Raw genomic sequence first — 13,572 nt, 5'->3', positions numbered from 1 at the left:
GATTTTGCCTTGAGGATGGGGTTAGTCACACTGGAAGCTCTGGAAAATTGAGTGATGGTCACCAGAATAAGAGGGATGGATGCTGGGCAAGGAAAACAGAGCTCACCCACTATCCTCTTGGACTCTCCCCCTCTCCTATGCCATGGTCTAACTGGATAACTCTTGTTTTCTAATCACACCTCACATCTACCTGTACTCCTCCTGACCCTTGCCTTTGCCTCTGCCTGCTTCCCCTGGAAAAGCCTTCCCTTTCCTTCCTTGGTGAACTCCTACTTATCTGTTAATACCTGCTCATATATCACCTCCGCCTTGAAGTTTTCTTAGCACTCCCATCTGCTTCTTCACCTCTAGCAAAACAAATCCTTCTCATTTCTGTTCTTTTGAGTTCTTTCAATCCACAGACACTGACGGAGCTTCATCCATGCTGGCCTGGGATAGATAGAAGTGAATCAGAGCCAGCCTCTACTCTGGATGACCTCCTTTATGGCACAGAATGTGCAATTTTAGAATTGGTTATTTGTTTTATTTGAGGTTATCTGTTCCCTGCTGGCTGGGGACCAGCCTTGGCCACCTACGTCTTCTCTAGTCCAGCCCAACCATAGGCAAGTAGAATCAAATATGAATTTTCTTTTTTTTTTCAAATATGAATTTTCAAAATCAACAGTGATAAGGTGTCTGGAGGAGGTGGGGAGTGTCAAAGACTGCCTCTGCTGACTCTGTGTTCCCCAGGCCAAAGGACAGCAATGTAGCTTGGATGCTCCCAGAGGCCTCTGGGGAAAATGCCTGGGCCTCCTAGGACAGAGCTGTCACCACTCTGGAAACTGCCATGGCCCTAGGCCTGGGGCCAAAATCCTGACCCAAAGGAAAGTTCCCCCACAAGGTCCTGACACCCAACTCCCCAGGAGGGGTTCAAGACAGAGGCAGAAACTGGGGGGCAGCTCCAAGGGGACTCTCATCTGGAATCCCAGCCCCTGGCAGATCAGAGTTTGCTAAAGGAGGGTGAAGAGCGACAAGGGCAGGGATGTAGTTGGCAGGAGCCCAGGGGAGGAAGGAAACAAGAAACAATCAAGGAAAAATCCAAACCAGGCCTGGGGTTGGCTGAGGCCATGGGCCAGCGGCTGAGCTCAGGCTGGGGTGGAGGAGGCTCCTGCCCAGCTCCCTGCTGCCCTGTGGCCCTGCATGGTGGGGGTGCTAAAGCCTCTTCCAGATACTTTATCTCTTTTTACTGGCCCCCGGAAGTTCCCCCAAGATTCTTACTACACTTCCTTTGTGACCCTCTGCTCCTAGACCTGCCCCTAGACTCCTGGTCACTATGGTCCCACCTGCCTCCCAGGGCCCTACATTGCCGGGTAAGTGAAGCTGCAGAGAGCTTGTGTCATCCTGGGGTCCTTCCCTGCCAGCTGTCCATCCTCCCCAGCCAACCTTGGAGGAGGGGGCTTCTGACTCTCTCCATGACTGCTGGGGATGCTGACGTGAATGATTTCCAGGAAGAAGGGCCTGGGAGGGAAGGAAGGGCTGAGTCAGTCAGTCACTGTGTGGTGATTACAGAGCTCTGTTGGTGGGGGCGGGGGGGGGGGGGGGGGGGGGGGGGGGGGGGGATGGTGTGGGAGAAGCCAGCGAGACCCATCCCAGGGCCAGGGAGAGCTCCCAGCGGAAAAGAAAGTTGAATAGCCCATTCCAGGCATTTCTCCATCCTAGCCTTCCCTGCAGCTAATCCTTCCCAAACGCCCTTCAGGGTCCTGCCCCCACAATCACCAGGGTGTCCAGGAGCCCTTCCAGTGAGAACAGTCCAGGCTGTGGCTGAGGTATCAGACCCTGAACATGGGGTGCATGCAGGAGGGGCCGGGGGTAGGACACTTGTCCAGAATATCTGTTGCATCAGAAATGCAGGAGCACCCTGGTTATCCCCTGGCCCAGGATCCCATCCTCCCCACCCACACTCAGGCCGTTACACACAGCCAGAGAAGTTGTGTAAAAAAGTCAATTTTAGCAAATGAAATCCTGTTTCATAAATGTGCATTAATTGCAGGGCTTCCATAGCAGCTGGGTGTGTATGCAAAAATCCTGCCTATTCAGCAAAACCTTGAGGAGAGGAGCCGACAGCAGGCTCCTTAGGGATTCCTCCAGCCGCAGCCTAGTGACATAACCTCATCTGCGCATGGAGAGAATGAACTGCTCACCTGAGTGCTTGTAAAGCACAGAACCCACCACCAGGCCCAAATCATGCCTTGGATGTAGGCTTCGTGCGGGTGGGCCCTGAGCTCTGGCTGATGGCAGGAGTATACTGAGCACCATGGGGAGATAGCACTTAGGTGGAAGCTCGTCACGTCCAGGCGAATTTAAACAGTCCCCAGAGCACAGACGGTGATTCCTATGCTCTGAACCTTGGTTAGGAGTCCTGGCCTGGCAGTCATGCTAGAGAGGTTTCTAACTAGTCCCTGAAGGAGGTAGCAGGGGCTAGGCCAGGCTGAGGGAGCCAAATCTGCTGTTCTCTGCTAATCCCCCAGTGCTCCCCATTGCCCACCCCCTCAGCCTCTCCAAAGAGTTCTGGAACTGGTTCCCAGTTTCATGTGGCCCACCTGCTGTCCCCCAAAGAGACTGTTAGCATGTATGCATGAAAGTGCCATCTGTGGGGCCTGTGTTCCCATCCACAAAACACACATGTTTCTTATCTGGTTTGGGATTCATATAACTCTCTTTTTACAGGCAGAGAGGCTCAGAAAGAGACTGTCCTTTGCCTGTGGCCACAGAGCAAGAGGACAGCAGAGCCAGCCCAGAACCCACGTCCATGGCGCAGAGGCAGTCCTCAAGGCTTGGCACAGAGCTGTAGTCCCCTCCCAGGGCTGTGCGACAGAAGGCAGGGCAGCACAGAGGGGACAGTGGCTGGGTGAGAAGCCTGAAGCAGGAGGAAGGCCCAAAGACCACAGGTCTTGAACTTTCAGGCCAAGCAGATCACCATCAGGGCCCTGAGCTTCAGTTTTCCATCTTTCCTAGGGCGCTGAATCCCCAGCGACAAGAATAGCACCTGTCACCTAGTAGATGCGCAAGTCTCTGTTGAATCACTGAATGGAGCGCCCTGTCTCCAGCGCCCTGCAAAGGGCCTGCCCTTCAATAAATATTTATAATACTGAGTGAATGAATGAATGAATGAATGAATGAATGAATGAAAGAAAGAAACAGTTGGAAGGAGTCTAAGTATGGATTCCACCCTCGCCCTGGAAGCCACCTAGACTGATGGCACACCGGCGTACCCAGGTCACTGCCCACACACCCTCCATGCCCTCTCTTCAAAAGGGCAGCAAACTCCTTAAAGCTCTCACCAAGTGTGTAATATTTTAACTCGGGGCCTCCGAGGCCTCATTCATTCCCTTAGCCCCCACTGAATACACTTGCGCCGGCCCCTCCCCGGACCCAGCCCCAGGAAGGGAAGGGTCCAGAGGCACTCGGTGAATCCTGAACTGTAATTCGGTCTTCCCGCTGCCGCCCCCTTAGCCCTCCGAACACCGAGAGTCTGGGCCCGGCAGGCGCAGCGGGAGTCCGCGGAGTCAGCCCCGGGCGCCACACCTCCTGGCCCGCAGCCGCCGAGCCCGCGCTGGAACCCGCGCTCGCCAGCGCCTGCTGCTCGCGGGCGCCGCGCCACGGGCGGGGGAGCACGGGCGGGGCCCGGAGGGGGCGGGGCCCGGCGGGGGCGGGGGCGTGGGCGGGGCCCGGCGGGGGCGGGCCGAGCATTGGCTCCGCGGGCCGGGGGCGGGGCCTCGGGGGCCAGGGACCTCTCTGCGAGTTCACAGCCGGGATCGTGTCCCAGAGCCGCTCGGTCCAGCTCTCGAGCCGTCGTAGCCCGCGGGTCCACCGCCTGCGCGCCTCAAGGTAAGTTCGGCCCGGGACTCTGCAGCCCGTCTGCGACTCCCAGGGGCCCCCCGAGAGGGCTACCCCCGTGGGGTCCCTGCTCCTGTGTCACTACCGCACAGGCCCTTTCCCCGGAGCCTCGGGCTACACGGTGTTTCCCGCCCGCGCCTCGGTCCAGGCGGCCACGCCCGCGCCTCCTCCGCCTGCGAGGCGCTGCTCATCCCGCACCCGAACTCGTGGGCCCGCCCTCACTCTGCGCCTTCGCCCCCTCCCCACACCCGGACGCGGGAGCGCCCTCCCGCCGCCCTGCGTCCCCGCCCGGGCTGGGGGTCGTATTTTTAGTCTGTGATGAGGTGTCCTCCTATCTTTAGCCGGGGCCGCGAGTGTCCTGAAACGGATCCGGGCTGGGCGCTCGGGCAGAGGGCGGGGAGGGGTCGGCGCGGGAACACGAGCTGCGGCTGGGGAACCGGACCCGCGGGAGCCAGGGGTGGGGGCCTGCACGCCCGAGCTCTGGCCCTGCGCCGAGCGGACACTCGGACATCGCCCAGGCCGGAAAGCACGGGGGAGGCTCCTCCCAGAGCTTGGAGACCCTGGCAAGGTCCCCATCATCCCCTCTCCCCGCTACTGTCTGGTTGTGAGACCAGAACGCTCCGAGACAAGAAGATCCCTCGGACAATCAGTCTCTGGTACGTGAACGTGGGGCCCCTTGGAGGGCCCCTGTCTGGAACCCCAAGCGCGCTGGAGACCCTACAGCGCGCCGGGACTCCTGAGAAGCGGGGCGGCAGAGCGCGCGCCACCTAGCGGCCGCGGAGCCGAGCGCCGCCCCGCGCAGGGACCCCGGGAGACTCCGCGGCCAGCAAGCGAGCCAGCGCCCTCCGCCCCCAGCGCAGGCAGGCAGAGGCGGTCGCTTGGAGGATGGGGGCATTCGTTGTTGGTCTTGTTCAGAGCGCTGTCCTTGGATAATCAAAATGCTCGAGGAAGGCCCTACGGCTATTTGCGGAATGAATTGACGGGACTGACAGTGACCCGCTAACCCTGTCTGTTGTACATCTGCTCCCACTTGCACTGTGGCGGCAGCGTCTTCCAGTAGCCCTCTGTTGATGGCTTTGTCAGCCCATTTTATAGATGGGGAAAGTGAGGACCAAAAAGCTGAAGGCCACAGAATGAGTCCCAGATGGACATGGATTCAAGGTCCGGCTGCTGATTTCAACATCAGGGGGCTGCTCTTTGAACATCATTAGTGGAGAGTGGCCTAGTACTCCTCAGGCGACAGAAGGGGCTGTGCCTCCCGGAAGTCATTTTCTCTGAAGGAGGCCCAGGGCTCCTGCCCAGAGCAAGCTCCCGTCTGCTCCTCCCACTGCTGGGGGAAGCTGCCCCTCTGAGGTCCCCCACAGCCTTGTCCTGGTGGAGAGCTCATTCTCATATCTCTGGATCCTTGCAAGTTGGGGACCAAGTGACCCCAGCCTAGCTGGGAACCTGTCCTGCTCCTGTTTTCAGAAGTTGGGTGGCCCACTGCGTCCGAGCCACAGGGACCTGGTGCGTGCTGATACTCACTTGTCCTCTTACCAGCTGGGTGACCTCAGCAACATTCAGGTCTGTGAGGTTCAGCTTCTGCCTCTGTAAAAGGCAGTGGTGACACCCACCGTGCTGTGCCTGGGAGCTTTAAAATGGGAACTATGCAAGGGCAGCTGGAGCCTGGGGTCTCACACTTGCCAAATCAGAATACTTGGGGCTTGATGATTGCAATTCCCAGCTCTCCCCTGGGTGGCTGACGCTGGCCCAACCCTCCCCCCCAGCGCCAGTTCTCCCCACATCTGGAATTGGGCGGGTACATCTGGCTCAGAGTGAGACAGCTGTCAGGGACGCCTGATTTGTTGTGGAAACACTCAGGCTGTCTTGGCGCCCTGTATGATTGGAGGGGGGACGACAAATCCCACCAGTCTGCCCCACTCCTTATGAGTGGAAAGGAAGGAAAAGCTGCCCCAGGACTGCTCGCCTACCAAGGAGACAGGTAGGATGTGTATGGGCATGCCCCCTGGTCTGGCATGGTAGGCGCAGGTAAATGTCTGTTCAATGAGTGAGGGATAGGATCCCAGGACCTCGAGGTACCCACTGCCTCCCCCACTCTCCCTCCAGATCCTTTCAAGCTTAGCTGGAATTCTGCCATTGGAGACTCATTCCTTTGTTTCCTGTTAAGCGGCAGGTGCTCAGGGAGGGGCAAGATGTCCGGTCTCTGTGGCTCAGTGTGGCTGACCTGGGGTGTCCGGTCCTGGGGTGGGGTTTCCTGAGTGAGGGCCTGGGCTGGGAGTTGGGACTCTGCCTCTCCTGCATCCTCCTTCCTGCTCCCTCCTACCAGCCCCCTCATTCTCCCTTCTCCTTGCCCAGGATAGAGAATTGGACCGGCCAGGCCTCCCAGCCGTTTCTCCGCCCCTCTCTGGCCTATTTCCCACCTGCTCAGCTCCTGGCCGCCTGGGGAGGGGGCCGTGGAGGAGGGGTGCTCATCTGGCTACCCTCTGGATGACCTTGGACACGTTTCTTTCTTTGCTTTTTGTGCTCTGATTCTCCATCTGGGTTCTCTCGGATCCATGTACAGGGGCCAATCCCCCACCGTGGGAACGCCAACAAGGCCTTGCAACCCTTCCTTTTTCTATTAAACCACTATGACACCCCACCAGAGTGCTCTTATTTTCTCCACAATAAAAATAGCTTTAGTCTTTCTGATTGCATAAATACTATGTGCATCTAAATAATACATGCTTATTATTAAGAACTGAGCTTATAAAAGTATGAAGAAGAAAGTCAAAGTCATCTGAAATCTGCCACCTGAAAGATGAAAGAACCATCACCAACATTTTGGCAACCATCCTTTTCACAGTTACGTATATCATTTTAGAATAACAGTACTGAATATTGCAGGGAATTTTTTTTTCCAAGAGAAATTTTTTACTTTATAATGTATCCTTTGGTTACCTCAGCTTGCTTTCCCAGCAAATATCACAGATAATTTTTATCGAGGACACTTTTCCTCCCTTGGCACTGACCCCACCCCACCTTCCCTGCCCCCCACCCCAGTCTACACAGCCCATATAACTCAGTGCTGGTCTTCCAGATTCTTCTCTCTCTTCCCTAAAGCTGGATTATTTATTTATTTATTTATTTATTTATTTATTTATTTATTTATTTATTTATTTATTTATGAGAGATACAGAGAAGCAGAGAATTAGGCAGAGGGAGAAGCAGGCTCCCTGTGGGGAACCCAATGTGGGACTCTATCTCAGGACCCTGGGATCACAACCTGAGCCAAAGGCAGATGTTCAATCACTGAACCACCCAAGTGCCCCCTCTTCTCTTTTTATATAGGATATTATCTTATTCGTACCTGTATCTGTAGGTACACGTGCATTCACGGAAAGGGACAGAGAGGAGGGGAGTTGGTCACTGCTATCAGAAATGGAATCTTTGGGCAACCTGGGTGGCTTAGCGGTTTAGCGCCACCTTTTGTCCAGTGCGAGATCCTGGAGAACTAGGATCAAGTCCCACGTCAGGCTCCCTGCATGGAGCCTGCTTCTCCCTCTGTCTCTCTCTCTCTCTCTCTCTCTCTCAATCTCTCTTTGTATCTCTATGAATAAATAAATAAAATCTTTAAAAAAAAAAGAAATTGAATCTTTTTTTAAGATTTTATTTATTTATTTATTTATTTAAAAGATTTTATTCATTTATTCATGAGAGACACAGAGAGAGAGAAAGAGACAGACACAGGCAGAGGGAGAAGCAGGCTCCATGCAGGGAGCCCGATGTGAGACCCAATCCCGGGACTCTAGGATTCTGCCATGGGGTGAAGGCAGGTGCCAAACCACCGAGCCACCCAGGGATCCCCTATTTATTTTATTTTAGAGACAGCGAGTGCTCAAGTAGGGTAGAGGCAGAGGGAGAGAGAGAGAATCTCAAGCAGACTCGCCACTGAGTGCAGAACCTGTTTTGGGGCTAAATCCATTGACCCCGAGATTGTGACCTGAGCCAAAACCAAGAGTCGGATGCTTAACCAACTGAGCCACCCAGGCACTCCAGAAATGGCATCTTCCATACTACTCTTTTGCATTTTGCTCTCTCCCTCAGCAATGCCTGTGCAAATCCCTCCAAAATGTTTTCTTTTTTTTATATATATATTTTTATTTTTATTTATTTATGATAGTCACACAGAGAGAGAGAGGCAGAGACATAGGCAGAGGGAGAAGCAGGCTCTATGCACCGGGAGACCGACGTGGGACTCGATCCCGGGTCTCCAGGATTGCGCCCTGGGCCAAAGGCAGGCGCTAAACCGCTGCACCACCCAGGGATCCCTCCAAAATGTTTTCTGGCTCCAATTTTTAAATGGGGATGAGAGGAGGGTGGTTGCAATGATGAAATGAGATGCGTTTGCAAAGAACTCAGCAAAATACCAGGCACAGAACAGAGTCCCCCAAAATATGTGTACCCTCCACTCCATCTTCCCCTCAGGTGCAGGGCAGGGCAGAGGGATGGTAACTATGGTTAGACTCAGTCCCAGAGCAAGGAACTGCAAACCTGGATGATAAAAGAGGAGCTGTGAGGTGACCTCACTTCCGGATGGGACTGAGATTGGGTCAAACAGAAGGGATCTGTCATTCAGTCCTGTTGGCTGAACACATACCATGTGTCCAGGCCTGGCTCAGACAGGTAGGAGAGACAGAGGTTACGAGATCTCTCTCCTTGATCAAGCTGGGGATTGGGACAAGTCTGTGAGAACCCCACAAACTTGGCACTTGCTATGTCTTGGGGCACAGTCAATGTGCAGTAGGTGGTGAGTACCCAGACAATGGTGATGAGCAGAGCCGGAGCCCCAGGGCAAGAGACTCAGGCTCCCAGGACTCAGGTTCGCCACTGGTCAGGAGAGGGGCTCGGTTCTAGCAATCAGGCTGTAAGGTGCAGGAAGCCTGTAAGCAAATACCTGCTTCCTCCAGCATGGCTCATCGAGGGAGAGTGACACCACTTGGACTCCCCTGGGGCGGCTGATGCAGGGGGCCCGGAGATGACACGGATGCTTCTGCCTTTTGTCCTTCTGTCTCTGACTTTAATACCTTTGGTGTTTCAGCTCTTCAGCCCCCAGGAAGACACCTACGAGAACAAGACCTGAGAGCATCGCTGCATACGAGAGCTCCACCTTTCTGCTGCTGACTTTCCAGATCCATTTCAACTCTTTTGGGAGAAAGTGATTTTTGTTGTCTCAACCTTCTGACTTCATTGACTATTAATCTTTCTTTTTCTCATTCCTTGGGCCAACTTCGATCACATTCCACATCATAGTTTTAGTCCTTTGGTAGGTGTCTGTGTCAGGAAACCACGCTCAGGGTGTCTCTGGCTGAGGTGATAAGAGGAGGCAGCAGGAGGCTTCTGTCCCCACGGGTGCATTGTCCCCAGCCCCAGCAGCCAGGCCGGGGCACCGAGGTCACCATGTCCACCAAGGTGCCCATCTATCTGAAGCGCGGCAGCCGCAAGGGCAAGAAGGAGAAGCTGCGGGACCTGCTGTCTTCAGACATGATCAGCCCGCCGCTGGGGGACTTCCGACACACCATTCACATTGGCAGTGGCGGTGGCAGTGACATGTTCGGCGACATCTCCTTCCTGCAGGGCAAGTTCCACCTCCTGCCGGGGACGGTGGTCGAGGGACCTGAGGAGGATGGCTCCTTGGACCTCCCCTTCCAGTTCACCCGCACTGGCACGCTGTGTGGGCGTGAGCTGCCCGACGGGCCGTCCCCTCTGCTCAAGAATGCCATCTCCCTCCCTGTCATTGGAGGGCCCCAGGCCCTCACCCTGCCCACTACCCAGGCCCCACCCAAACCCCCGCGCCTGCACCTGGAGATCCCACAACCTTCCCCGCAGCCTTCCCCACAGGAGGCAGGGAGTGTGGACATCTGGAGGATTCCAGAGGCTGGCTCTGTGCACAATGGGCTGACCCCTGAGTTGGGGGCGGAGGAGCCCTTCCTGTCCCATGCCAGCTCCCTGCTCTCCCTGCACGTGGACCTGGGGCCTTCTATCCTGGACGACGTCCTCCAGATCATGGACCAGGACCTGGGCCACATGCAGATCCCCACGTAGGACCAAGGCTGGCCAGGCCAGGAGATCAGGATGGAGTGAATGTTAGAAGGCAGAGGGTGGCTGCAGCCCTGGCCTAGATGTCGGGATCCCAAAGTCCCACTGTGTGGTCTCTGGCCAGTGATTTCTTTCTTTGAGCCTTTGTTTCCCTGCCTCCCAGCCTCTCCCCAGGGGCAGTGTGCCTTACTGCTTTCCCCTAAAACCCCCCGAGGACACCTGCGGAAGTCAGCCCAAAGTGCTCTGAGCATCTTGGGCCAGCTGGACCCCCAACGCCAACTGCTCCTCCTCCTGCCCTCACATCCCTTGGATGAAGGTGCTGTCAAGGTGGACTCCTCTTCCCATCTGACTTCTGCCTCAGCCCCATGGGAGTTTGGAGGCAGGGGAAGCATGGCACAGCCAGCCAGACCTTTGGCTCCTTGTTCTGGATTAGGAACATGGCATCAGTGACCGAATGTCCCTCTGCCCCACCCTCTCACATGTCAGGAATTCTGGTGGCAATGAAACTTGCTGCTGCTGGTAGTCACACTCCCCACACCCTTAACCTAGGTTCCCTCCTGAAAACAGACCCATCTCTATGACCTGGGCTCACCCTGGGAAAGACCCCAACCTCAGAAGTCTTCGTGCCCTTTGAAATCTTCTACCTGATTCCAAGCCCATGGTGAAAAGGGAGCAGGAACAACCCAAATGGCAACTGGGGCAATTACAACATTGCTTCTGGTTTACAAGAGGTGGCTGAGAGCTGGTGTAAGTCAGGTGCCGTCCCCAGGCTGCTGGGGTCTATTGGGGGAGACCCGAGCATGAAAGAATAACCCCAAGTCCTAGTGCAAGGGACCAGCAGCTTCTCCAGCTTCAGAGGACTAAGGGAGCACACAGGAGTGAGGACCCCAGCCCGGGGCTGAGAGGGATCCAACAGCGCTCATCAGCACTACTTAGTGAGCATTTACAGGGCACGCAAGGATGTTCCAGGTGCTGGGGATATCAGGCAGACTCAATCCCTGCTCTCCTGTAGCTTATATTCTAGTAGGAAAAGATGTTCAATTTGTAAGCAAGTAAGATGATTTCCAATTTTGTTGAACACCATGAAGATAATGAGATCAGGAATTCCTGAGGTGGAGGTGCAGCTGGTATCAGGGCCCATTAGGATGGTCAGGTGTGACTCTGAGCCAAGCCTGAAGGCTAAGATACGCTTGTGCATAAGCAAAGGGCCTGAGGCACCAGAATGAATGACAGAGGAGCCTCCATGTGGTGAAGAGAGCATAGATCTCGGAGTGATCTAATCTGTATGAAACTCAGTTTTTCCATCTCTAAAATAGAGTCAATGGTACCTACCTTGCAGGGTTGTGGGAAAAATTAGGGACAATGTTTACGAATTGCCACGTGGAAGGTATTCAAAAGTGGCTGTGGATATGAAGGAAGGGGCTTGGGAAAGGCAGGACTGAAGCTGGAAAAGCAGGTTGGCGTCTGCTGGGAATAGCTTTGCTTGCAAGGCTAAGGAGAAAATGGGGAGCTAGAAGGATTTTAGCAGGAGAAGCATGTGGTCAGATCCAGGTTTTAGAGGGATCACCACCCGGGCCAATGGATGATGGACCATAGGTCAGAAAGGAGGAAGCCATTGCAGGATGTGGAGGCCTGGACGGGCCAGGGACAGTGGGGACAGAGGACGGGACAGTGTTAAGGTGGGGGTTGTGTCTGATTGGTACAGACCACGGAGGGGGGCCAGAGGCAAGTTCAAGTCTTGGTCTCCCCTTCTTCCATTCTCTGCTAATTCTTCTCCATCCTTCTGACCCTGCGAATCCAAGCCTCCCACCTTGCCCCCAGTCTTTCCTGCCTCCAGCCCCTGTGTCGGATGTCATAGTGGGGAATTTGAATTTGACCAGGAGGCATTTTATTGGCCACAGGGCTATGAGTGTGTGTGTTAAAATATATACAATATGAAATTTACTATTTTAACCATGTTTTAAGTGTATGATTCAGTGCCATAAAGTATATATTTTGCAACCATCACTACCAACCATTCCCGAACTTTTTTTATCTTCCCAAAGTGAAACTCCATACCCATGAAACACTAATTTCCCCTTTCCTTCCCCCCAGCCCCTGGTAACCACCATCTACCTCCTGTCTCTATGAACCTGACTACTCTGGAGACCTGATGTAAGTGGAGTCACACAGTATTTGTCCTTTGGTGACTGGCTTATTTTGTTTAGCCTGACGTCTTCAAGGTCATCCACCCTGCAATGTGTGTTGGAATTTCCTTCTTTTAAAGGCTGAATAATATTCTATTATCTACCTTTACCACCTTCTGTTTATCCACTCATCCATCAATAGACACCTGATTGCTTCTACCTTCAGGCTATTATTGTGAACAACGCTGCTATGAACATGAGTGTACAAATATCTGTTTGAGTCCTTGCTTTTAATTCTTTTGAATATATACGCAGAAGTGGAATTGCTGGATCATACTATGGTATGACATACTGTGTCATTCTATATTCCTCATTTCTTGAGGAACCACCATACCATTTTCCATAGAAGCTTCATCATGTTATATCCCCACCAAACTTTGTCTTTTTAATCTGAAAATTTTGCCATCACTTAGAGATTAGGGGTTTCACTATCAGTAGTGGGATTTTATTTTATTTTTTTTTTAAGATTTTATTTATCTATGAGAGACACACAGAGAGAGGCAGAGACGTAGACAGAAGGAAAAGCAGGCTCCTCACAGGGAGTCCCATGCAAGACTCGATCCCTGACTCCATCCCTGGACCCGGGATCACACCCTGAGCTGAAGGCAGACGCTCAACTGCTGAGCTACCCAGGTGTCCCAGTAGTGGGATTTTAACCCAGGCCTGTGCCTCTACCTGACTGCAACCCCCTCCTCCAACAGGGGTTCCACCTTAGCCCCTGGGAAAGTGTGAGGGCAAAGCAAGAGGAGCCGAAGCCCAGCAGCTCCTTGCCTGCAGGCTCCCTCTCTGTGCTTAAAAGGCTTGTCCCTTCTGCCTTGGAAAAGGGAGACAAGAAAAAAGGAAACCCTCCTTAGAGCTCTACCCAGCTGGAAGACCACACCTTCACCCTGGACCTGAGCTGAGATCAGGGTAGCCATGCCTGTCTTGGTTCCCCTGGAACCGTTCCTCACCCACCCTGCATCAGGGACCCAAGGGCCCTGGGAAACCACTCAGGGCTGCTGTGTCAAGCTGGAAAAAGGGGCCTAGGCAGGCCATCTGACCTGAAGCGTCAGATGAACTAAATTAGGAATACTTGTGAGACACCTGGGTGGCTCAGTGGTTGAGCATCTGCCTTTGGTTCAGGTCGTGATCCCAGGGTCCTGGGGTGGAGTTCTGCATCAGGCGACCTACAGGGAGCCTGCTTCTCCCTCTGCCTATGTATTTGCCTCTCTCTGTGTTTCTCATGAATAAACAAATACAATCTTTTTTAAAATAAAAAAACTAGGAATACTTGCTTGCACCAAAGTAGCCATGGATGAACAGAAGGATCTTTCCTCTTCAGTTTGTACAGTACTACCCGGGCACCATGCCCTACAAACACCACCCACAAAAAGGAATTCCCAAAAATAGGAACAGAAACTGTGGGGTGGCCAAAGAAATGACTGATGCCCCT

At 53.9% G+C, this 13,572-nt stretch overlaps 1 protein-coding gene across 1 annotated transcript; it reads left to right on the top strand.

The window, feature by feature from the left end:
- Positions 1-3,731: 3,731 nt before the first annotated feature.
- Positions 3,732-12,351, top strand: CDC42EP2 (CDC42 effector protein 2). The gene is made up of 2 exons (XM_038563970.1): positions 3,732-3,867; positions 8,957-12,351. The coding sequence occupies exon 2, from the start codon at positions 9,316-9,318 to the stop codon at positions 9,958-9,960; it is 645 nt and encodes a 214-aa protein (XP_038419898.1). The 5' UTR covers positions 3,732-3,867; positions 8,957-9,315; the 3' UTR covers positions 9,961-12,351.
- Positions 12,352-13,572: the final 1,221 nt, after the last annotated feature.

Source organism: Canis lupus, chromosome 18, assembly GCF_011100685.1.
Source record: "Canis lupus familiaris isolate Mischka breed German Shepherd chromosome 18, alternate assembly UU_Cfam_GSD_1.0, whole genome shotgun sequence".
In the NCBI taxonomy this organism is placed as follows: domain Eukaryota; kingdom Metazoa; phylum Chordata; class Mammalia; order Carnivora; family Canidae; genus Canis; species Canis lupus.
The sequence above is the reverse complement of the archived record's forward strand: the minus strand, read 5'-3'. Positions and strand labels throughout refer to the sequence as shown.

Bases quoted from the DNA above. Each gene is read 5' to 3' on its own strand.
- CDC42EP2 (XM_038563970.1), top strand. From the start codon at position 9,316: ATGTCCACCAAGGTGCCCATCTATCTGAAGCGCGGCAGCCGCAAGGGC.